The sequence below is a fragment of the Eubalaena glacialis genome, chromosome 13 (assembly GCF_028564815.1).
Source record: "Eubalaena glacialis isolate mEubGla1 chromosome 13, mEubGla1.1.hap2.+ XY, whole genome shotgun sequence".
NCBI classification, from domain to species: domain Eukaryota; kingdom Metazoa; phylum Chordata; class Mammalia; order Artiodactyla; family Balaenidae; genus Eubalaena; species Eubalaena glacialis.
Window position 1 is genome coordinate 72554669 of NC_083728.1, and position 24268 is coordinate 72578936.

Here is a 24268-nt window from a genome sequence, read left to right on the forward strand (position 1 = left end):
TGGACAGAGGAAAGGTGGAAAAGAAATTGGGAGAGGGAGTGGGGACAGCAAGTAGAGAAAAATAAGCATTGCAGCCAAAAAATTATCGTGGGCTGGAAAAATAAGGTCAAGTCTCTTAGAGAGGGAATGGGATTGTTTCCACAGAAGATGAATGAATAAATGAATATTGTTAAGCCCTCCTCAAAGGTTTTTCTCAGGATTTATGCAAAAATGATGGACAGCAAGTTTAAGACTTCACCAAAGAGAGGGCTGAGCCCAGGGCTTTAGGTATCCCCTAGAGCTGCTCCTCTGTTGAGCTCTGTGGTTGACAGCTCAGGGACCAGTTGATGGGGTCAAGCTAGAGTTGCCCCTCCAAGAAGAAGAAGCTTGGCACTCTCCTCTCATCATAAATGACACTTGTTCCCATTTCTTCAGGAGACACCCCTCACTCCTCTTAACTTCAACAGTTACTGTAAATGGTCTTAGAGTAATGTTCTAGAAGTACGCTCACAAGGTAGTGGTTTGGAAGTTAAGAAGCATTTTTCTCCCCAAAGAAGTCATTGTTTAAGTGCAAAAGAAGCTGACCACTCTTGAATGCCTGTCATGTGCTGGACACCACCTAGGCGCCACTTCAGACCATTTCATTTCATCCTTCAATACAATGACACCTCTCATAAAATGAGATGATCTGAGATTGGTTCTACTACCCCATTTTCCGGATGAGGACACTGAGGCTCAAAAAGATGAAGAAATTTGCTGCTGTTCATCTAACTTACAAAATGTCTGCTTCTTGGTGAGGCATCAAAACTCAGTTCCATGGGGGAGGCTGTGTGTAAGGGGTGAATGGGTATAGGGGGATCCTATACTTTGTGCTCAATTTTTTTGTGAACCTAAAACTGTTCTAAAAATAAAAATCTATTAGTTAAAAGAAATCAGTTCTACTCATTGGGCTAAATTCTGGGTTCTGGGGACAGTAGCCATTTAGGTGGAGGAAGGAGAAGGCTGTAGGAAGAAACAGATACTCGCACACACACATCTTTTGTTGTTGTTATTGTTGTTTTTCTGGGCAACAGACCTAAGTCATATTTTGAAGGTAGCAACTAAGTGGGTTTATCCTTCAGCCCAAACTCCCATTCTGTGTAGAAATCCCTGCTTTTATCTACCCTTTTCCTTTCTCCTGAGTATTTGCAGGGATTATGGAACCTAAAGTTGGGTGGTGGGAGTTTCACATGTGATGGGGATGGTAACTGGTATGAATCTGCAGTTCCTAAACAAAGTGTTACAAGCTGGGATGTGTGTGTTTGTGTGTGTGCGTGCGCACACATGCACACAAGTGTGTCTTTACCATATACGTGGTACTTGGCCCACTTCACTTGATATTGTCTGACTTTTTCAGTGTGCAATATTTTCTTTGTCACTGCATTAAAATATTTATTTAGCAGTCAAACACACTTATGTGTCTAGAATAGAGCAAAGCACATAGTAAAAATCCATAATAAATACTCAATGAATAAATGATTACAGGCACATTAGCACTGAACGAGACCAGCTGCAAAACAGGCAATTTCTCAGCCTCCAACCATGCCTTTATTATCCTATCTTGATATCTCACATATCTGTAGTCTCCAATGTAAGGCTGACAATTTTGCTATTATTATTGTGAAGCTATTATTACATGTTACTATTTTTGTGTTTTTCTCTCTGCACCACTAAATTCCAATTGTTCAAGGCAGGGAGAGAAGGCATTGGCCGGCGTCACTACAGTGAAGCAGGCTTAAAGAGAACATACTTCAATGGGAAACAAAAGGAAATTCCTTCTCCACCAACTGTCTTGAGACTTCACCCACGCACTGCTGGGTGGGGTGGCTCTAGACAGAACCAGGAACGTGTAGCATGTTATGAAGCTGGGTATCATTTCTAAAACAACCTCAGACTTTCCCTGTACCTTTTAATGAGGTCCATCTCTGCCTGATCCCTCTTGCTAAGGAGAAGGTTTCGGCTGTTTTCAAAGATATCTTCAATCTGGTCTGGCCAGAGGAACAGAGTACTGTTCAGTTTGATATCCTCTTCTGCAAAACACACACAGTCTGTTCTAGGACAATGCTCAGCATAGGTCAACTCGCAGGGAATTAATTCAGCAGAACAAGAGGTCAACAGAAGTGAGTATGGGGGTGGCAATTAATGAATGGGCCCATTATTGATGAATGATAGCCAACATTTATTGAACACTTTCCACAGGCCAGGCTAGAAGGTAGACGGTATTATCATCCTTGTTTTTACAGATGGGAAACAAAGTTAAGCCAAGTGGTCAAGGTCACACCAGTAAGAGACAGCAGAGCAGATTTCAAACCCAGGTCTAAGTCTAACCAACTCCAAAGCCTATGTTCTAACCACTGTGCTTCATTATCTTCCCAGACTAGGTCTGAGTAGAAACCTAGGTTGAAGTTCAGTACTATTCTTTAAACTATTTCACCTCATCTGAGTTTCAGTCTCCCTTTTGGTTAAAGGTCAGTGATAATATCAGTGCCAGATGCCCTACCCATCTCATGGCTCTGGTCAGTTAAAATGCCCTGGGTTCCCCCTGTACCCTTGGGAATTTAGGAGGCAGAGACCACAGTGAGAGAGTCCAGTGTGTGTTCACATGGTCAAGAGCACAGCTCATGAATGTGCAGGTGGATGGTTATGGTGGACCACTTTTCACTCCCAGTCCCTATCTCTACCTTCCATAACCATCCCCCCTAAACATTGTGAACACCAGGTAAGTCACAGGTATTTCCAGATGGAAAAAGGCTCTGAAACTTGGCTTGTAGAGGGCATATTAGTTTTTCCTTCAGAACCTGGTCCTTACAAAGTTAGGTCCTTACTGAGTCCTAACTTGGCTCAATGAGCCTTGAAGGGGCCCTGATCATTTCTTTCCTTTTAATATATGCAGGAGCATGAAGGAAAGTGTCCTGGCCTCCTCAAAGGTGGGATTGTATTTAGATTATAGATGAATGCAACCTACCCACTTATAAAAGGACTTTGCATTTGAAAGTGACTTTTCCAGAAACACCAGGCACAAGATGCAAAGACAGGCATCTAAGAACCAGTCAAGCCCCTAGATATTTCTTCTTTTTGTCTAACAATAAGATTCTCTTTGATTCAAATTCCAGTGGATAAGAGTGTGGAATTAGTGCCTCTACTATATGGACACACTTGAAAAGTAGCTCTCCCGATACTGATATTTAGTGGTAGAATTGCTAACTCTCCTTCCCCTGGCTCCTTATCCCTAAAAATATAAATATACACATACAGTTGCATGTACACACATGACATTGGACTTACGGGGCAAGTCTGCATAGTCCATCAGGAACTCTAGCCGTTCAGCTGCATCTCTAAGTTGCCGCCTGAGTTTGAACACGGTGACATCGCTGGATTTCTTTAAGAATTCAATGAGGAATACTAGCTCCCCAGTGTTGACAGGAATCTCACTGACTTTGTCTGCAACCATGCTGTACTGATTACAGATGCTACAGGGAAAGAAACAGCCATCATCATTATCTAAAAATAGCTTTCGGGCTTCCCTGGTGGCGCAGTGGTTGAGAATCTGCCTGCCAATGCAGGGGACACGGGTTCGAGCCCTGGTCTGGGAAGATCCCACATGCCGCGGAGCAACTAGGCCCGTGAGCCACAATTACTGAGCCTGCGCTTCTGGAGCCCGTGCTCCGCAACAAGTGAGGCCGCGATAGTGAGAGGCCCGCGCACCGTGATGAAGAGTGGCCCCCGCTTGCCACAACTAGAGAAAGCCCTCGCACAGAAACGAAGACCCAACACAGCCATAAATAAATAAATAAATTTAAAAAAAAAAAAAAGAATGTTTAAAAATAGCTTTCTTATAAGACCCACTATACTAAACAAACATGGTTCCTATTTGGACACTAGAACAATGTTTTCCAACTTTTCTCTACCTGAAAATTCTTGATGGATAATATTCACATACATACCATATTTTAGAAATAATAACAGTAGAAATGATAATAATATATGACATGTACTAGGCCCTTTACTATGTGCCATGCCCCATTCTAATCACTGAATGAACATTAACTCATTTAATCTTCACGAAAATTCCAAGAGTTAGGAACTATTATTATCAACATTTTATAATGGAAAAAGGGAGGCTGAGTAACTTTATCCAAAGCAACATGATGTGTAGATGTTAGAGCCAGGATTTGAACTAGTTTAATTCATTCCAAAGCTTATACTCTTAACAGATATACCATGGGTAAAATACAGATTTAGACCAAAACAATAACGAATATCACCACTACCAACAGCAGCAACTCCTCAATTTTATGTTGAAGTAGAACACTAAATTAATTTGTAATCACTCCTCTTAACAGTACACCAGCAAGTTTATCCTCATGTGCTGCAGGTAATTCCTGGTGGCATAGAGAAATTTACATTCAACTACTGGGACCACTAGATTTAACTGCCCACTTATCCTCAAACACAAGACTGTGAAAAAATATGTTATTATAGGGATAATTTGAATATGCTCTAATTTATACAAAAGCTAATGAATGGCAGTCTTCAGCATTTTAACTACAATTAGGAACAAATTATTTGCAATGTATCCATGCCTAGCACATGCCTAGCAGCCCTCAAGAAATGTTAGCAATAATAGCTATAATAGTTTTTGTTATTATTAATTGATCATTACATGTTGATGGTCATACACTATAGATAGATAAAAGCCACTCCTCTCAATGTTTTCAGTCCTTGATATTCCGTCTTAATGTGTAGAGACCCCTCCACAATGAAGCTAATTGTATCAAACTGATGAGAAAATGATTAAAACATCTTTACAGATGATGCTGGGATTTTAGAAATGAATTTTTATACAATTCAGAAACTTGCTATACAGAAAACTTATCTATTGTGCTACATGAATTCATAGTATTCTCCACTTTTGGACTCAGAGCTGGATTATATTTCCCAGCCTCCTCTGTATTTTTAGTTGAGTATTTTACCAGTCAGTTTGGACTACCATAACAAAATATTACAGACTGGGTGGTTTAAACAACAAAAATGTATTTTCTCATAGTTCTAGAGGCTGGGAAGTCCAAGGTCAAGGTACTGACCTATTTGGTCCCTAGTGAAGGCTCTCTTCCTGACTTGCAGATAGCTGCCTTTTCGCTGTGTCCTCACATGGTGGAGAGGAAAGGAGCTCTGTCTGTTTCTCTTCTTGTAAGGGCACCAACCCTATTGGATTAGGGCCTCATCCTTTTACCTCCTTTAGTCTTATTATCTCCTTATAGGCCCTGTCTCCAAATACAGTCACATAGGGCATTAGTGCTTTGCTATAGACTGAATGTTTGTGTATTCCCAAAATTTGTATGTTGAAACTTAATCCCTAATGTAACAGTATTTTTTAAAATTTTTTATCTTTATTGGAGTATAATTGCTTTACAATGTTGTGTTAGTTTCTGCTGTACAACAACAAAGTGAATCAGCTATATGTATACATATATCCCCATATCCCCTCCCTCTTGAGCCTCTCTGTCACCCTCCCTGTCTCACCCCTTTAGGTCATCACAAAGCATCGAGCTGATCTCCCTGTGCTATGCAACAGCTTCCCACTAGCCATCCATTTTACATTTGGTAGTGTATATATGTCAATGCTACTCTCTCACTTTGTCCCAGCTTCCCCTTCCCCCCTGTGTCCTCAAGCCTGTAACAGTTATTTTGAGGTGGCCTTTGGGAGATAATTAGGTCATGAGGGCTATGCTCTCATGAATGGGATTAGTGTTTTTATAAAAGAGACCCCAGAGACCCCTCACCCATTCTTCCATGTGAGGATACAATGAGAAGATGGTGGTCTGTGAACAAGGAAGCAGGCTCTCAACAAACAACAAATCTGCTAGAGCCTTGATTTTGGACTTCCCAGCCACCAGAACTGTTAGAAATAGATTTCTATTGTTTCTAAGCTACTCAGCCAATGGTAGTCTGTTATAGCAGCCTGAATGGACTAAGACAGGCTTCAACATATGAATCTGGGGGAGACACAATTCAGTCCATAGTAGGTATGGTCATGTGATTGAGTTCCAGTCAGTGGGAAGTAGGAAGCAGTGATAAGTATCACTTTCAGGTACAGCACATGACACTGTCCTTGCATATTCCTCCATGCTCTTTCTTCCTGCCAACAGTCTAGGATATCAACACTTAGAATGACCTTGAAGGCTATATGTTAAAGATGTAAAGTCACCATCTCCTTGAGTCTCTGAATGCACACAATATGTCTCCCCGCCAATCTGGAGCTATCCCGAGCAAGAATAAACTATTATTTTCAATCATGACATCTTGGTTCTCCTTGTTACAGCATGTAGCCTAGCCTAATATAGGTAGATCCTCTCAGTGTGATAGACTCCCTCTGATAAGAATCCATTCTTCTTCCCTTTTGTATGAGAAAGCATAGAGTAAATATCATGTGGCTAACCTATCAGCTTCTTGCAAGGGCCCAGAAGAGTGGTAGCAGACCCACTGCGAAATAAAGGAAAAATATATATTGGTCTCTGCCCCCGGTTCCTAGCACAGAGCCCATGAAACCCCTGTAGTTTCATGGATAATAAGAGTATCTTTTGTTCTAGTGAGGTGACTCAGGGTGGGCTCCTAGATGGCTCCTGGATGAGGAGTGGGTCACCAGAAACACCGAGCCATGATTAGAAGCTTGGAGCAAATTAATCAAACCCAAGAAGGGGGTCACTGGAACCTTCAATCTATAGCTGGTTGATCAGAAGCAAGGTGACAACCTGGATTTGTGACTGGCGTCTGAAGTAATGGGGGGCATTTTTATAGGACTGAGCCCTTAACCTGTGCAAGCTGATGCTATCTCTGGGTAGACAGTGTCAGAATTAAGTTGAATTGTAGGGCACCTAGATGGTGTTACAGAATTGCGTGGTGTGGAGAAAATCCTCCACACATTTGGTGATCAGCAGTGATAAGAATGAAGTGTTCTATATAAAAGTAAAGAGGGAGGGGAGTCAAGATGGCAGAGTAGGGGGACACGGAGTTCATGTGTCCTCACCACTAGGGCACCTACCAGGTGCTGGTGGGGGACCTTGGACACCTAAGGGGACAGGAGGAACCCACAAGCGACTGGGTAGGATGTGGGGGGGAGGGAGGGGGAAGGAGAAGTGGAGGCTGGACAGGACAGGCGCCCCTGAGGGGTGGCTGGGGGAGGGGAGGGGCTCCCATGTCTGGAGGGACACACCCACAGCGAGGGGATCAGTGCGGATGGGGAGAGACCCTCTGGGTATCGGAAGATCAGAAGGGAACACAGCCAGCGTTTCCCCTGCCCACTTGGGCCCGGGGAGCCTGCTGAGGTCCAGGGCCCCATCCTCTGCCCTCCGAGGCCCCTTCCTGCTGCGTGGGCCCTGGAGGTGTGGGAGGAAGGGAGGGGGGAGGAAAAGTAGAGCGTATACAGGGTCAGTGCCCCTAATGGGAAGCTGCGGGAGGGGAGGGGTTCCCACACTTGCTTGGGAGGGGCCCATCCAAGGTGAGATCAGCCAGCAGGAAGGGAGAGAGACACTCGGGGGATAGGAGGATCAGAAGGAAACGGGCCAGTGTTTCCCCTGCCCACTCTGGCCCCAGGGGGCCTGCTGAGGTCCGAGGCCTGATCCTCAGCACTCCAAGGCCTCCTCTGGCTGCACTGAGCCTAGGCACTACCCCCCCACCCCCCGCCTTTTACCTCCGCTCTGGTCCTGAGCCTAGGCGCTGCCCCCGCCTAAGCCGTGGCCGGACCTAAGGCCCCCCAACCTCTACACAGCCAAGGCCTTTTCCAGCTTTTTGTTTTGTTTTGTCTTGCTGTTGTGGTTGTTTTACCTTGCTTCTTTTTTTTTTTTTTACAGTTGTTCATTACAACTTTATTTACAAAAGCTAAAAACTTTTTGATGATCCACACTCCAATGTCCTTCAGCATGGATTTTCAGGAATAAATTCACATAAAAGTCAATTCAGATTTCCATTTAAATATTGGAACAATATAAAATGTAGCTTTCAATATGCCACTGTCAACAATACCATCCTTAGGGTAAAAATCTTACATTCTATTAAAAACACAGAAGGCTATATATAAGAAATGTTATTTCTAATTCTGCCCACTCCATTTTCTACCAATTCCACCTAAATTCTTTTTTTGTTGTTGTTGAATTTTATTTTATTTATTTTTTTAATACAGCAAATTCTTATTAGTTATCTATTTTATACATATTAGTATATATATGTCAATCCCATATTTTCTATTTCTTCCTGGTTCAGTCTTGGAAGGTTGTGCTTTTCTAAGAATTTTTCCATTTCTTCCAGGTTGTCCATTTTATTGGCATATAGTTGCTTGTAGTAATCTCTCACGATCCTTTGTATTTCTGCAGTGTCAGTTGTTACTTCTCCTTTTTCATTTCTAATTCTATTGATTTGAGTCTTCTCCCTTTTTTTCTTGATGAGTCTGGCTAGTGGTTTATCAATTTTGTTTATCTTCTCAAAGAACAAGCTTTTAGTTTTATTGACCTTTGCTATTGTTTTCTTTGTTTCTCTTTCATTTATTTCTGCTCTGATCTTTATGGTTTCTTTCCTTCTACTAACTTTGGGTTTTGTTTGTTGTTCTTTCTCTAGTCCTTTTAGGTGTAAGGTAAGATTGTTTATTTGAGATGTTTCTTGTTTCTTGAGGTAGGATTGTATTGCTATAAACTTCCCTCTGACCTGCTTTTGCTGCATCCTATAAGTTGTGAGTCGTCGTGTTTTCATTGTCATTTGTTTCTAGGTATTTTTTGATTTCCCCTTTGATTTCTTCAGTGATCTCTTGGTTATTTAGTAACATATTGTTTAGCCTCCATGTGTTTGTGTTTTTTATGTTTTTTGCCCTGTAATTCATTTCTAATCTCACAGCACTGTGGTCAGAAAAGATGCTTGATATGATTTCAATTTTCTTAAATTTACCGAGGCTTGATTTGTGACCCAAGATGTGATCTATCCTGGAGAATGTTCTGTGTGCACTTGAGAAGAAAGTGTAGTCTGCTGTTTTCAGATGGAATGTCCAATAAATATCAATTAAATCTATCTGGTCTATGGTGTCATTTAAAGCTTGTGTTTCCTTATTAATTTTCTGTTTGGATGATCTGTCCATTGGCATAAGTGAGGTGTTAAAATCCCCCACTATTACTGTGTCACTGTCAGTTTCCTCTTTTATAGCTGTTAGCATTTGCCTTATGTATTGAGGTGCTCCTATGTTGGGTGCAAATATGATTGTTATATCTTCTTCTTGGATTGATCCCTTGATCATTATGTAGTATCCTTCCTTGTCTCTTGTAATAGTCTTTATTTTAAAGTCTATTTTATCTGATATGAGTATTGCTACTCCAGCTTTCTTTTGATTTCCCTTTGCATGGAATATCTTTTTCCATCCCCTCACTTTCAGTCTGTATGAGTCCCTAGGTCTGAAGTGGGTCTCTTGTAGACAGTATACGGGTCTTGTTTTTGTATACATTCAGCGAGCCTCTGTCTTTTGGATGGAGCATTTAATCCATTCACATTTAAGGTAATTATCGATATGTATGTTCCTATTACCATTTTCTGAATTGTTTTGGGTTTGTTTTTGTAGGTCATTCTCTTTTCTTGTGTTTCCCACTTAGAGAAGTTCCTTTAGCATCTGTTGTAGAGCTGGTTTGGTGGTGCTGAATTCTCTTAGCTTTTGCTTGTCTGTAAAGCTTTTGATTTCTCCGTTAAATCTGAATGAGATCCTTACCGGGTAGAGTAATCTTGGTTGTATGTTCTTCCCTTTCATCACTTTAAATATATTGTGCCACTGCCTTCTGGCTTTAGAGTTTCTGCTAAGAAATCAGATGTTAACCTTATGGGAGTTCTTTTGTATATTATTTGTCATTTTTCCCTTGTTGCTTTTAATAATTTTTCTTTGTCTTTAATTTTTGTCAATTTGAGTACTATGTGTCTCAGCGTGTGTCTCCTTGGGTTTATCCCTCCTGGGACTCTCTGTGCTTCCTGGACTTGGGTGGCTATTTCCTTTCCCATGTTAGGGAACTTTTCGACTATAATCTCTTCAAATATTTTCTCGGGTCCTTTCTCTCTTCTCCTTCTGGGACCCCTATAATGTGAATGTGGGTGCATTTAATGTTGTCCCAGAGGTCTCTTAGGCTATTTTCATTTCTCTTCATTCTTTTTTCTTTATTTTATTCCACAGCAGTGAACTCCACCATTCTGTCTTCCAGGTCATGTATCCGTTCTTCTGCCTCAGTTATTCTGCTATTGATTCCTTCTACTGTATTTTTCATTTCAGTTATTATATGGTTAATCTCTGTTTGTTTCTTCTTTAATTCTTCTAGGTGTTTGTTCTTTAATTCTTCTAGGTCTTTGTTAAACAGGTCTTGCATCTACTCGATCTTTGCCTCCATTCTTTTTCCAAGGTCCTGGATCATCTTCACTATCGTTATTCTGAATTCTTTTTCTGGAAGGTTGCCTATCTCCACTTCATTTAGTTGTTTTTCTGGGGTTTTATCTTGTTCCTTCACCTGGTAAAAAGTCCTCTGCCTTTTCACTTTGTCTATCTTTCTGTGAATGTGGTTTTCGTTCCACAGGCTGCAGGATTGTAGCTCTTCTTGCTTCTGCTATCTACCCTCTGGTAGATGAGGCTATCTAAGAGGCTTGTGCAAGCTTCCTGATGGGAGGGACTGGTGGTGGGTAGAGCTGGGTGTTGCTCTGGTGGGCAGAGCTCAGTAAAACTTTAATCTGCTTGTCTGCTGATGGGTGGGGCTGAGTTTCCTCCCTGTTGGTTGTTTGGCCTGAGGCAACCAGCACTGGAGCCTACAGGCTCTTGGTGGGGTTAATGTCGGACTCCAGGAGGGCTCACGCTAAGGAGTACTTCCCAGAACTTCTGCTGCCAGTGTCCTTGTCCCTGTGGTGAGCCACAGCCACCCCCCACCTCTGCAGAAGACCCTCCAACACAAGCAGGTAGGTCCGGTTCAACCTCCTATGGGGTCACTGCTCCTTCCCCCTGGGTCTTAATATGCACACTACTTTGTGTGTGCCCTCCAAGAGTGGAGTCTCTGTTTCCCCCAATTCTGTCAAAGTCCTGCAATCAAATCCCGCTAGCCTTCAACGTCTGATTCTTGGGAATTCCTCCTCCCATTGCTGGACCCTCAGGGTGGGTAGCCTGAAGTTGGGCTCAGAACCTTAACTCCAGTGGGTGGACTTCTGTCGTATAACTGTTCTCTGGTTTGTGAGTCACCCACCCAGCAGTTATGGGATTTGATTTTATTGTGATTGCGCACCTCCTGCCATCTCATGGCGGCTTCTGCTTTGTCTTCAGATGTGGGGTATCCTTTTTGGTGAGTCCCAGTGTCTTCCTGTTGATGGTTGTTCAGCAGTGAGTTGTGATTCTGGTGCTCTCACAAGAGGGAGTGAGCGCACATCCTTCTACTCTGCCAACTTGAACCCTGTTTTACCTTGTTGTTTCATTTACATTTTTATTTTTTGTAATAGATTTTTAAATTTTTCTAATTTTATTTTCTTTTTTATTCTTTGCTATTGTTCTTCCTTGTTTTTTCTTTTTTCCTGTGCCACACAGCTTGCAGGATCTTGGCTCCCAGGCCGAGGGTCGGGCCTGAGCTCCTGTGGTGGGAGTGCCAAGTCCAAACTGCTCGACTGATAGAGAATCTCAGACCCCAGGGAATATTCATCAGAGTGAGGTCTCCCAGAGGTCCTCATCTCAGCACCAAGACCCGGCTCCACCCAACTATCTGGAAACTCCAGTGCTGGACGTCTCAGGCCAAACAACTAGTAAGACAGTAACACAGACCCACCCATCGAAAAAACATGAGATGACAAAAAAATATCTTACAGATGAAGGAGCAAGGTAAAAATCTACAAGCCCAAATAAATGAAGAGGAAATAAGCAACCTACCTGAAAAAGAATTCAGAATAATAATAGTAAAGATAATCCAAAATTTTGGAAATAGAATGGAGGCACGGATTGAGAAAATACAAGAAATGTTTAACAAAGACCTAGAAGAACTAAAGAACAAACAGTGATGAACAACACAATAATTGAAATTAAAAATACTCTAGAGGGAATCAATAGCAGAATAACTGAGGCAGAAGAATGGATAAGTGAGCTTGAAGGTAGAATGGTGGAAATAACTGCCAAGGAGCAGAATTAAGAAAAAAGAATGAAAAGAATTGAGGACAGTCTCAGAGACCTCTGGGACAACATTTAATAATGCACCAACATTCAAATTAAAGGGGTCCCAGAAGCAGAAGAGAAAGAGAAACAGTCTGAAAAAATATTTGAAGAGATTATAGTCGAAAAGTTCCCTAACATGCGAAGGGAAATAGCCACCCAAGTCCAGGAAGCACAAAGAGTCCCATACAGGATAAACCCTAGGAGAAACATAGCAAGACATATTAATCAAACTAACAAAAAATAAATTCAAGGAAAAAATATTAAAAGCAGCAAGGAAAAAGCAAAAAATAGCATACAAGGGAATTCCCATAAGGTTATCAGCTGATTTTTCAGCTGAAACTCTGCAGGCCAGAAGGGAGTGGCAGGATGTATTTAAAGTGATGAAAGGGAAAAACCTACAACAAAGATTACGCTAATCCACAAGGATCTCATTCAGATTTGACAGAGAAATCAAAAGTTTTACAGACAGGAAAAAGTTAAGAGAATTCAGCACCACCAAACCAGCTTTACAACAAATGCTAAAGGAACTTCTCTAGGTGGGAAACATAAGAGAAGAAAAAGATCCACAAAAACAAATGCAAAACAATTCAGAAAATGGTAATAGGAACATACATATTGATAATTACTTTGAATGTAAATGGATTAAATGCTCCAACCAAAAGACAGAGGTTGGCTGAATGTATACAAAAACAAGACCCATATATATGCTGTCTACAGGAGACCCACTTCAGACCTAGGGACTTATACAGACTGAAAGTGAGGGGATGAAAAAAGATATTCCATGCAAATGGAAATCAAAAGAAAGCTGGAGTAGCAATAGTCATATCAGATAAAATGAAGACTGTTACAAGAGATAAGGAAGGACACTACATAATGATCAAGGGATCAATCCAAGAAGATATAACAATCATAAATATTTATGCACCTAACATAGGAGCACCTCAATACATAAGGCAAATGCTAACAGCCATAAAAGGCGAAATCAACAGTAACACAAATATAGTGGGGGACTTTAAAACCCCACTTACACCAAGGGACAGATCATCCAGACAGAAAATAAATAAGGAAACAAGCTTTAAATGACACAATAGACCAGACAGATTTAATTGATATTTATAGGACATTCCACCCAAGAGCAGAAGAATGCACATTCTTCTCAAGTGCACACAGAACATTCTCCAAGGTAGATCATATCTTGGGTCACAAATCAAGCCTTGGTAAATTTAAGAAAATTGAAATCGTATCAAGCATCTTTTCTGACCACAATGCTATCAGATTTGAAATCAACTAAAGGAAAAAAACTGTAAAAAAAAAAAAACACATGGAGGCTAAACAGTGCACTGCTAAATAACCAAGAGGTCACTGAAGAAATCAAAGAGGAAATGAAGAATACATAGGAACAAATGACAATGAAAACACAATGACCCAAAACTTATGGGACGCAGCAAAAGCAGTTCTAAGAAGGAAGTTTATAGCAAGTCAATCTCACCTCAAGAAATAAGAAACATCTCAAATAAACAATCTAAACTTACACCTAAAGCAACTAGAAAAAAAAGAACAAAGAAAACCCAAAGTTAGTAGAAGGAAAGAAATCATAAAGATCAGAGCAGAAATAAATGAAAAGAAATGAAGAAAACAATAGCAAAGATCAATGAAACTAAAAGCTGGTTCTTTGAGAACATAAACAAAATTGATAAACCTTTAGCCAGACTTATCAATAAAAAAAGGGAGAGGACTCAAATCATTAAAATTAGAAATGAAAAAGGGGAAATTACAACTGACACTGCAGAAATACAAAGGATCATAAGAGACTACTACAAGCAACTCTATGCCAATAAAATGGACAACCTGGAAGAAATGGACAAATTCTTGGAAAGATACAACCTTCCAAGACTGAACCAGGAAGAAATAGAAAAAATGAACAGACCAATCACAAGTAATGAAATTGAAACTGTGATTAAAAATCTTGCAACAAAAAGAAGTCCAGGACCAGATGGCTTCACAGGTGAACTCTATCATACATTTAGAGAAGAGCTTACGCCCATCCTTCTCAAACTCTTCCAAAAAAATTGCAGAGGAAGGAACACGCCCAAACTTGTTTCACAAGGCCACCATCACCCTGATAACTAAACCAGACAAAAATACCACAAAAATAGATAATTACAGACCAATATCACTGATGAATATAGATGCAAAAGTCCTCAACAAAATACTAGCAAACCAAATGCAACAACGTATTAATAGGATCATACACCATGATCAAGTGGGATTTGTCCCAGGAATGCAAGGATTCTTCAATATATGCAAATCAATCAATGTGATACACCATATTAACAAATTGAAGAATAAAAACCATATGATCATCTCAATAGATGCAGAAAAAGCTTTTGACAAAATTCAACACCCATTTATGATAAAAACTCTCCAGAAAGTGGGCATAGAGGGAACCTACCTCAACATAATGAAGGCCATATATGACAAACCCACAGCAAACGTCATTCTCAATGGTGAAAAACTGAACGCATTTCCCCTAAGATCAGGAACAAGACAAGGACGTCCACTCTCATCACTATTATTCACCATAGTTTTGGAAGTCTTAGCCACGGCATCCAGAGAACAAAAAGAAATAAAAGGAATACAGATTGGAAAAGAAGAAATAAAACTGTCACTGTTTGCAGATGACATGATACTATACATAGAAAATCCTAAAGATGCCACCTGAGAACTATTAAAGCTAATCAATGAATTTGGTAAAGTTGCAGGATACAAAATTTATGGACAGAAATCTCTTGCATTCCTATACACTAACAACAAAAGATCAGAAAGAGAAATTAAGGAAACAATCCCATTTACCACTGCATCAAAAAGAACAAAATACCTAGGAATAAACCTACTTAAGGAGGCAAAAGAACTGTACACCGAAAACTATAAAACACTGATGAAAGAAATCAAAGGTGACACAAACAGATGGAGAGATATACCATGTTCTTGGATTAGAAGAATTAATATTGTGAAAATGACTATACTACCCGAAGCAATCTACAGACTCAATGCAATCCCTATCAAATTACCAATGGCATTTTTCACAGAATTAGAACAAAAAATCTTACAATTTGTATGGAAACACAAAAGACCCCAAATAGCCAAAGCAATTTTGAGAAAGAAAAACAGAGCTGGAGGAATCAGGCTCCCTGACTTTGGACTATACTACAAAGCTACAGTCATCAAGCCAATATGGTACTGGCACAAAAACAGAAATATAGATCAATGCAACAGAATAGAAAGCCCAGAGATAAACCCACGCACCTACGGTCAACTAATCTATGACAAAGGAGACAAGGATATACAATGGACAAAAGACAGTCTCTTCAATAAGTGGTGCTGGGAAAACGGGACAGCTACATGTAAAAGAATGAAATTAGAACACTCACTAACACCATACACAAAAATAAATTCAAAATGGGTTAAAGACCTAAATGTAAGACTGGACACTATAAAACTCTTAGAGGAAAACATGAAAGGAACACTCTGACATAAATTACAGCAAGATCTTTTTTGACCCACCTCCTAGAGTAATGAAAATAAAAACAAAAATAAACAAATAGGACCTAATGAAACTTAAAAGGTTTTGCTCATCAAAGGAAACCATAATCAAGGTGAAAAGACAATCCTTAGAATGGGAGAAAATATTTGCAATCGAAGCAATGGTCAAAGGATTAATCTCCAAAATATACAAACAGTTCATTTAGCTCAATATCAAAAAACAAACAACCCAATCAAAAAGTGGGTGGAAGACCTAAATAGACATTTCTCCAAAGAAGACATACAGATGGCCCAGAGGCACATGAAAAGCTGCTCAACATCACTAATTATTAGAGAAATGCAAATCAAAACTACAATGAGGTATCACCTCACACCAGTCAGAATGGCCATCATCAAAAAACCTACAAACAATAAATGCTGGAGAGGGTGTGGAGAAAAGGGAACCCTCTTGCACTGTTGGCGGGAATGTAAACTGATAAAGCCACTGTGGAGAACAGTATGCAGGTTCCTTAAAAAACTAAAAATAGAATTACCATATGACCTAGCAATCCCACTACTGGGCATATACCCAGAGAAAACCATAATTCAGAAAGACACATGTACCCCAATGTTCACTGCAGCAGTATTTGCAATAGCCAGGTCATGGAAGCAACCTAAATGTCCATTGACAGATGAATGCATAATGAAGATGCGGTACATATATACAATGGAATATTACTCAGGCATAAAAAGCAATGAAATTGGGTCATTTGTAGAGATATGAATGGACCTAGAGTCTGTCATACAGAGTGAAGTAAGTCAGAAAGAGAAAGACAAATATCATATATTAACGCATGTATGTGAAATCTAGAAAAATAGTACAGATGAACCTATTTCCACGGCAGGAATAGAGATGCAGATGTAGAGCATGGACATGTGGACACAGCGGGGGGAAGGGCAGGGTGGGATGACTTGGGAGATTAGGTTTGACATAAATATACTACCATGTGTAAAACAGATAGCTAGTGGGAACCTGCGGTATAGCATGGGGAGCTCAGCTCAGCACTCTGTGATGACCTAGATGGGTGGGATGGGGGCGATGGGAGGGAGGTCCAAGAGGGAGGGGATATATGTATACATACAGCCAATTCAATTTTTTGTACAGCAGAAACTAACACAACATCGTAAAGCAATTATACTCCAATAAAAAAATATATAGGAGACACACAGAAAAGACACAGTAGAGAAGAACTGGATTTTCCCTACTCAGGAGGTAGACTGAATTGAGTTTTTCCTTTATACCCATTAACTACTAGACCCTCTAAAAAGTCCTGAATATGGGTTGACGATATTAACAATTGGACCAACATAACACCTTAGCAATATCTAGGAATAAACTACGGACAAGAAATACTGTCTTCTATATGTACTTATAATATCATTTAAACTATAAAGGTCCAGGGGTCCTGTAAGCACAGGGCCATTCTCTTTCTGGTGTAGGGGATGGCATAAGGGAGACCAATACATTTTGCATCAATCTATGGCCTCTCTCTACCTTGTTGTCACTGTTTGGACAAGATTTCCTACCCTGAAGGAAACAAACAGCCAGACCAGAGGGATAATTTCTTATATCTCTAACTCAGGGCCTCGTGTTTCTGGTATTCAGGTCATTGTTCTAGCAACTTTAGACCTTGTACCTGTAGTGGAAATGGATGGCATGCCCACTTTCTTACCAATGCACTCCAAGGTGCCCCCTGTCTATATGACCAGAGCACCCCTTTCTAGGGTACACCTAATCACTGGAAACAGGAAGGTACTCCACTCAGCAATTACAGGACAATGAAGTAGCAAGGGTTCAGAAGACTCAAACTCACCTAATCGGGCAAGTTAGTTTTTCTCTCTTCATTCAGTAGGGTATCTTATATCTGTTTTACCTACCTCATGGGGTGGTTGAGAAGACCATATGAGTCAGAATCACTATTTTTAAGGTAGAAAGAAACTTCAAAACTCAATCACTAACCTGGAGTTTCTGGGTCCTGAGAAATCCCCAGGTTTGTAATGGGACTCTAACTTTCATTTATATTAAAAAGGCCAAAGGAAATTGTACATTTATTTTGATGAGAAAGAAAGCACTGACCAACCAAGGCACTATGTTGCTTTGATTTGACAGGAACAAATGTTTAAGAAAAAAAAAATTGCTTGATGCTCAAACTTTCCAAAGGAAAGTGTCCTAGTAGTCTGAAGGCTGAAAACATTTTACTGCCCTAGTCCCAAATGTTTATTCTATATGCAAAGGAACTGAAGATCCAAGAGGTGAAGCCAGGGGACACAAGCTAGCAAACAGAAGGTCTTGGATTCAAAACCAAGTCTTCTGGCTCCCAAACCAGGAATCCCACCATTTCGTTACCCAGTGAGAAAGCTGAGTGCAGTGGTGGAGAGCATTAATTTGGAGTCAAAATGAACTAGATTAAGCCTTGGATATGCCACTTGCTGACCTTCTGGAGTCTCAGTTTCTTCATCAATATAATGGAGAGAATAATGAACAACTTCTTAGGGTTGGTGTAAAGACCTGATTAGATCTTGAATGTTCAGAACACTTACACAGTGCTTGGACTACAACATGTGCTGGAAAGATGGTAGCTATTATCATAATTAATTTCCTGATGAGTTTCTGATATGCAGTTTGTAAACCTTAAAAGAGCTATAAAATGCTAAACTTGGGCTTCCCTGGTGGCACAGTGGTTGAGAATCTGCCTGCCAATGCAGGGGACACGGGTTCGAGCCCTGGTCTGGGAAGATCCCACATGCCGCGGAGCAACTAGGCCCGTGAGCCACAACTACTGAGCCTGCGCGTCTGGAGCCTGTGCTCCGCAACAAGAGAGGCCGCGATAGTGAGAGGCCCACGCACCGCGATGAAGAGTGGCCCCCGCTTGCCGCAACTAGAGAAAGCCCTAGCACAGAAACGAAGACCCAACACAGCCAAAAATAAATAAATAAATAAATTTAATTTTTAAAAAAAATGCTAAACTTATATTTATCTACATGTATATGAATAATATAATATATAACAGTTTAATAGTGGTTATTAGTACTAAATCATTTTAGTCTATAGTTTAAAGCTCTCTGAGGAAGAGAGCTAAAATAACACGGGCTAACCATCTTGTAACATTCAAATAGAAACAGAGTAGCAGATAGTTGCTGTCCCAGCCTCTTAGCCTCATTCTCTTTTCTGTTAACCACAGCCTAAGCCTTCTTGGGGTACCCCATCCTTCTCTTTCTTGGTTCTCATGGTTTAGAGATGAGAACACTACCCGAATCTAAACCATCCTCTTGGCTATGGTGTTTGCCTTGCTGTTGCCCAAACAACCCAAATCAGGCCAGTGCCACACCAGCCAGTGTCACAGTGTTGGAAAAAAGGGAAACCATTTTTTCCCCTGTGGATGGAAACCTGAGAGGATGTAAGTCTGGAGCTGCTGGGGCCCACAAACTGGAGAGAATCTGTCAGAGAACGGAGCTGACACAGAGGACAGCCAAGTAGAGGGAGGAAGATTGCATTCTAATTGTAGTGTTGAGGGCCTGAAGCTAGCAACTCCTAAACTTTCCAACATGTGAGCCCCAAATTCCTTTTTTTACATTAGCCAGTCTGGCCTCCTATCCCTTACAACCAAAAACGTCTTTAATAAATACTTATCAGTAAAATGAAGGCACAATATAGAGTTTAACATTGAATGACAGAATCCCCAGACCCAGACAGTAGAAGTCTGTATAGAAGAGATTCTAAGGGCTGCCTGTAATCACCCTGTGTCTTCAAATGTGTGCTAGATGGCCAGTGAGAGAGCCTGTGACTTCAGACAGTCAAGTAATTTCTCTCTGAAGTTGCCTGCAAGAAAGCAAAGGCTGAAGGATCAGAGATGAACTGCCTCAGGATGCTTTCCACCTTCCTACTCCAAGTCCCAGGTAGTTTTCTCCTTACTGTTCACCTTCTAGCCTGAACCTGATTCCCTGCAACTGTCACTTTGGGCAGAAACAACTTGAACTGGAAGTTCAGTCTGGTCATTGCTGGAAGGTGCAAGTTCTGTCCACTTTTCCATTCTCCCATTCATGCCAATTATCATTGCTATTTCTCTGCATGCAACAATAATACCTGATGTTGGTGTCCCGGTTTACATCCACTTGGAATTGAATCAGATGGTCTTTAAGATTTTGGGCTCGCTCACAGATATCATAATTTAGGGTCATGGTGTCAAGGCAGAACATGGCCAAAGGCACGGTAATGTGCATGGACGCAATTTCATTTCTCCGCTTTTTTATGCTATTGATCCTCTGTAGAAGAGAGTAGATTCAGTAGCTTAATTTGCCTCTAGCCTCTATGCATTTGCCCCCAGCCTCATCCCCAACCAATATAGTACAATGTTGAGCATAGTATATATACTAATGAAACACACTGACTACTCAATGGATTGTCTGTAGCACATGTAACCAAGATACGAAATGTCAAGTGGCATCTCCTACCATCACAAAATCCTCAATTTCATGATTTTCTTTCAGGAACGCAGTGATGTTTTGCTCTGCCGTGTTATCCAATAAGTCATCATACTTCTTGTATACATTTAAGTATCTTCCATATTGAAGAGCATAAAATCAAACATACAAATACAGGTCACCAAATCAGATTAGTCAGAGTGGGAAATGAAGAGGTAATATCATAAAAACTAGCCCAAATCACGAAAGAGAAATATAACATGGCAAAATAGAGTGAACTGGGAATTCAGAACTTCAGCTTCAAATTCGAATTTTGCCACTTCCTAGCTGCATGAACTTAGACAAGATATTTCTCTTTTTCAAAGATCAGTGTCCTTAATTTTAGGTGGAAATGATAATAGCTCACTGGATTGTTGTAAAGATGTAATAATATATATTTAAAGCAATTAATACTATGCCTAACATACAGTAAATGTGCAATAAACATTACTTCCTATCCCTCCTTCCAGTTCTAAAATTCTACATCTAAATTTTAAGATGAAAATTTGTAACTAATGAACCTAAAGTCTATTGAATAGAATTAAGTTTCCCTCTGTCTGTTGTCAGATGATGCAGAAATGGCTAGACAGATTTCCCCCAAATTGGAGGATGTTTGGGGGATGCTCTGACTTAAAATAAGTTTGAATTAAAATAAAGATGATATGGAGTAAACAGAATGAACTTTGTGGGGCCCAGGGGTATACTTCCAAGAGTTGGCCAACACTTCAGAGACTCTGAAACTGAGATACAAGGAGAAGCCCATGGAACTGTCAGTCCACAAAAACAAACTATACGTATAAGAATCAACAACAGGGAAAACAGAGGTTTCAAATAGATGACACCAGATTAAATTCACGAGGGCAGAGCTTCCAAATCTGAGGCCGTGGTTTTCAGAATAGATTAGCAGCAGTTCTCAGCTGGGGGTGATTTTGCCCCCAGGGGACATTTGGCCATGTCTGAAGACATTTTTGGTTGTCAAAACTGGGGAGGGTCCTACTAACAGGTAGAAGTCAGGGATGCTGCTAAACATCCTACCATACCCAGGACAGCCCCTCATAATGCAGAATTTTCTGGTCTAGTCTTCTTGCTTCCCTTCCTCTTTTGTGATTTGATGACTATCCTTAGGGTTGTGTTTGGATTGCTTTTCCTTTTTTGCATCTATTGTACATTTTTGGTTTCCAATTACCATGAGGTTTTGACATAGCAGTCTATATATATATATATATATATATATATATATATATATACACGTGTATATATATATACACACATATATATATACGTATATATATATATATACGTATATATATATACACATATACATACAAGATTGTTTTAAGTTGCTGGTCTCTTAATTTCAAATGTATTTCCAATATCTTGCACTTGTAGTCTCCTCTTCTCACGATTGCTGGTTTTGACATATTTGTGACATCATATTTGTGTGTGGATGATTTCCTACCTTTATTGTATGCTTGCCTTTACCAGTGAGCTTTCCCTTTCATAATTTTCTTGTTTCTGGTTGTGGGCTTTTCTTTTCCACCTAGAGAAGTTCCTTTAGTATTTGTTGTAAAGCTGATTTGGTGGTGCTGAATTCTCTTAGCTTTTGCTTGTCTGTAAAGCTTTCGACTTCTCTGTCGAGTCTCAACGAGAGCCTTGCCGGGTAAAGTATTCTTGGTTGTAGGTTTTTCCTTTTCAACACTTTAAATATATCATGCCACTCACTTCTGGCCTGCAGAGTTTCTGCTGAAAAATCAGCTGATAACTGTAGGGGGTTCCCTTGTATGTTATTTGTTGCTTTTCCCTTGTTGCTTTTAATATTTTCTCTTTGTTTTTAATTTTTGTCAATTTGATTAATATGTGTCTCGGCGTGTTTCTCTTTGGGTTTGTCCTGTATGGGACTCTCTGCACTTCCTGGACTTGAGTGAGTGTTTCCTTTCCCATGTTAGGGAAGTTTTCAGCTATTATCTCTTCAAATATTTTCCCAGGCCCTTTTTCTCTCTCTTCTCCTTCTGGGACTCCTACAATGCAAATATTGGTGCATTTAATGTTGTTCCAGAGGTCTCTGAGACTGTCCTCATTTCTTTTCATTCTTTCTTCTTTATTCTGTTCCGCAGCAGTGATTTCCACCAGTTGATCTGTCTTCCAGCTCACTTATTCATTCTTCTGCCCATTTATTCTGCCATTGATTCCTTCTACTCTATTTTTCATTTCAGTTATTCTATTGTTCATCTGTTTGTTTGTTCTTTAAATCTTCTAGCTCTTTGTTAAAGATTTCTTGTACCTTCTCAGTCTGTACCTCCATTCTGTTTCTGAGACCTTGGGTCATCTTCACTATCATTACTCTGAATTCTTTTTCAGGTAGATTGCTTATTTCTACTTCAGGTAGTTGTTCTTCTGGGGTTTTATCTTCTTCCTTTGTCTGGAACATAGTCCTCTGCCATCTCATTTTGTCTAACTTTCTGTGTTTGTGGTCTCTGTTCTGCAGGCTGCAGGACTGTAGTTCCTCTTGCTTCTGGTGTCTGCCCCATGGTGAGTCAGGTTGGTCCAGGGGCTTATGCAGGCTTCCTGGTGGGAGGAACTGGTGCCTGCCCACTGGTTAAAATGCATGAATTTCTAAATGCCAGAACCTGTCTGGCGCCACGGCTTTCATATAATAGAGGTGAACCTGTTATTTGAATTCTGGCTCTCCTATCTATTTGCTGGAAAGTTATGGTTTCCTTATCCGCAAATAGGGATAAATAGTAATACCGATGTAAGTAAACATTGGCTACTCTTATTCTTTCAGGTATGTGGGAACAGGGATCGTTTATTTGATGACAGTTAGGAACTCTAAACCAATGCCAATGGCTAAGTTACAACTAAACCAACTCACTTGTAGGGGCCAACTTGATTTTTCTGAAATACCTCGAAAGTTTGATCCACAAAGTCAGAAACCAGTTTTTCATCAGCATTAACAGTTCCAAGAATCAGATTATATCCTTTCAACTCTGGGAACAGGATAGATTCCACCTAAAGAGGAGAAACCACTTTTATTTTTTTTTAAAGATTTATTTTCTGATGTGGACCATTTGTAAAGTCTTTATTGAATTTGTTACAATATTGCTTCTGTTTTATGTTTTTTGGTTTTTTGGCCACGAGGCACGTGGGAATCTTAGCTCCCTGACCAGGGATCGAACTCACACCCCCTGCATTGGAAGGCAAAGTCTTAACCACTGGACTGCCAGGGAAGTCCTGAAACCATGTTTAAATGTCACAAGACATCCACAAGACACAAGAAGGAAGATGACACCAAAATGTAAAGTCTCCTGCAGTGCACTCATTTCCAGGGACATCGGCTGCATTTCAACTCTATTTCTTCTCGGATGGTGCTGGAAATCACCCCACTGTTCCCTTTACCTCTATTCTCTCTCCTCTTCCTCTTGTTGGATTACTCATCTTTCAAATTCTTGCTCCCTTCAACTCTCATGTCCTTAGAGAGTCCCCCCTGGGCCCCCAGTGGATGTTAGGTTTCCCTGCTTAAAGTTCACATTCTAAATTTATCCCACTTGGCACTCATCGTAATTGTAATTAAATGAATGTGTAATGAGCTGTTCTAGGTTTGTCCTGGGATATAAATGCCATGAGGGTCTGGATTGTATCTGACTTCTTCACTATTGTGAAGGGCCTAACAAGAGCTTGGCACATAGTAAGTGCACATAAACATTGTGTGAGTGAATAAATACTACAGTGGTACCCCTCCCCCCCACCAAACACTTTCCTCTCAAATGAAAAGCTACTAGAGGCATGGGTTCCAATTCAAACTCTGCCGCTAGCTGACTATGTGACCTTAGGTAAGCTACTTTCTCTGGACTTTAGTTTTCTCATCTGAAGAAAGGGAGAGATGTACTAGATTCCTCTCTGAGTTCAGGAAAAAAAGCTATGTCTTTATGATCTGAGGCACAAAAAGTATTTTTCCTGAGAATTCAACTCTCCAACTTCTTAATGGCACATGTGTATCTCTGAGAATGTTCTCAGTTG

General features: G+C 40.4%; 1 protein-coding gene across 1 annotated transcript in view; it reads right to left on the reverse strand.

Moving 5' to 3' along the window:
• DNAH3 (dynein axonemal heavy chain 3) overlaps positions 1–24268 on the reverse strand; it is a 203145-nt gene that overhangs the window by 155879 nt on the left and 22998 nt on the right. Inside the window, exons 11-15 of the mRNA XM_061209863.1 lie at positions 23124–23260; positions 20243–20348; positions 19875–20053; positions 3304–3488; positions 1925–2048 (exon numbers count right to left, since the gene is read on the reverse strand). Coding sequence (XP_061065846.1) covers positions 1925–2048; positions 3304–3488; positions 19875–20053; positions 20243–20348; positions 23124–23260 — 731 coding nt within the window. The remainder of the gene's footprint in view (positions 1–1924; positions 2049–3303; positions 3489–19874; positions 20054–20242; positions 20349–23123; positions 23261–24268) is intronic.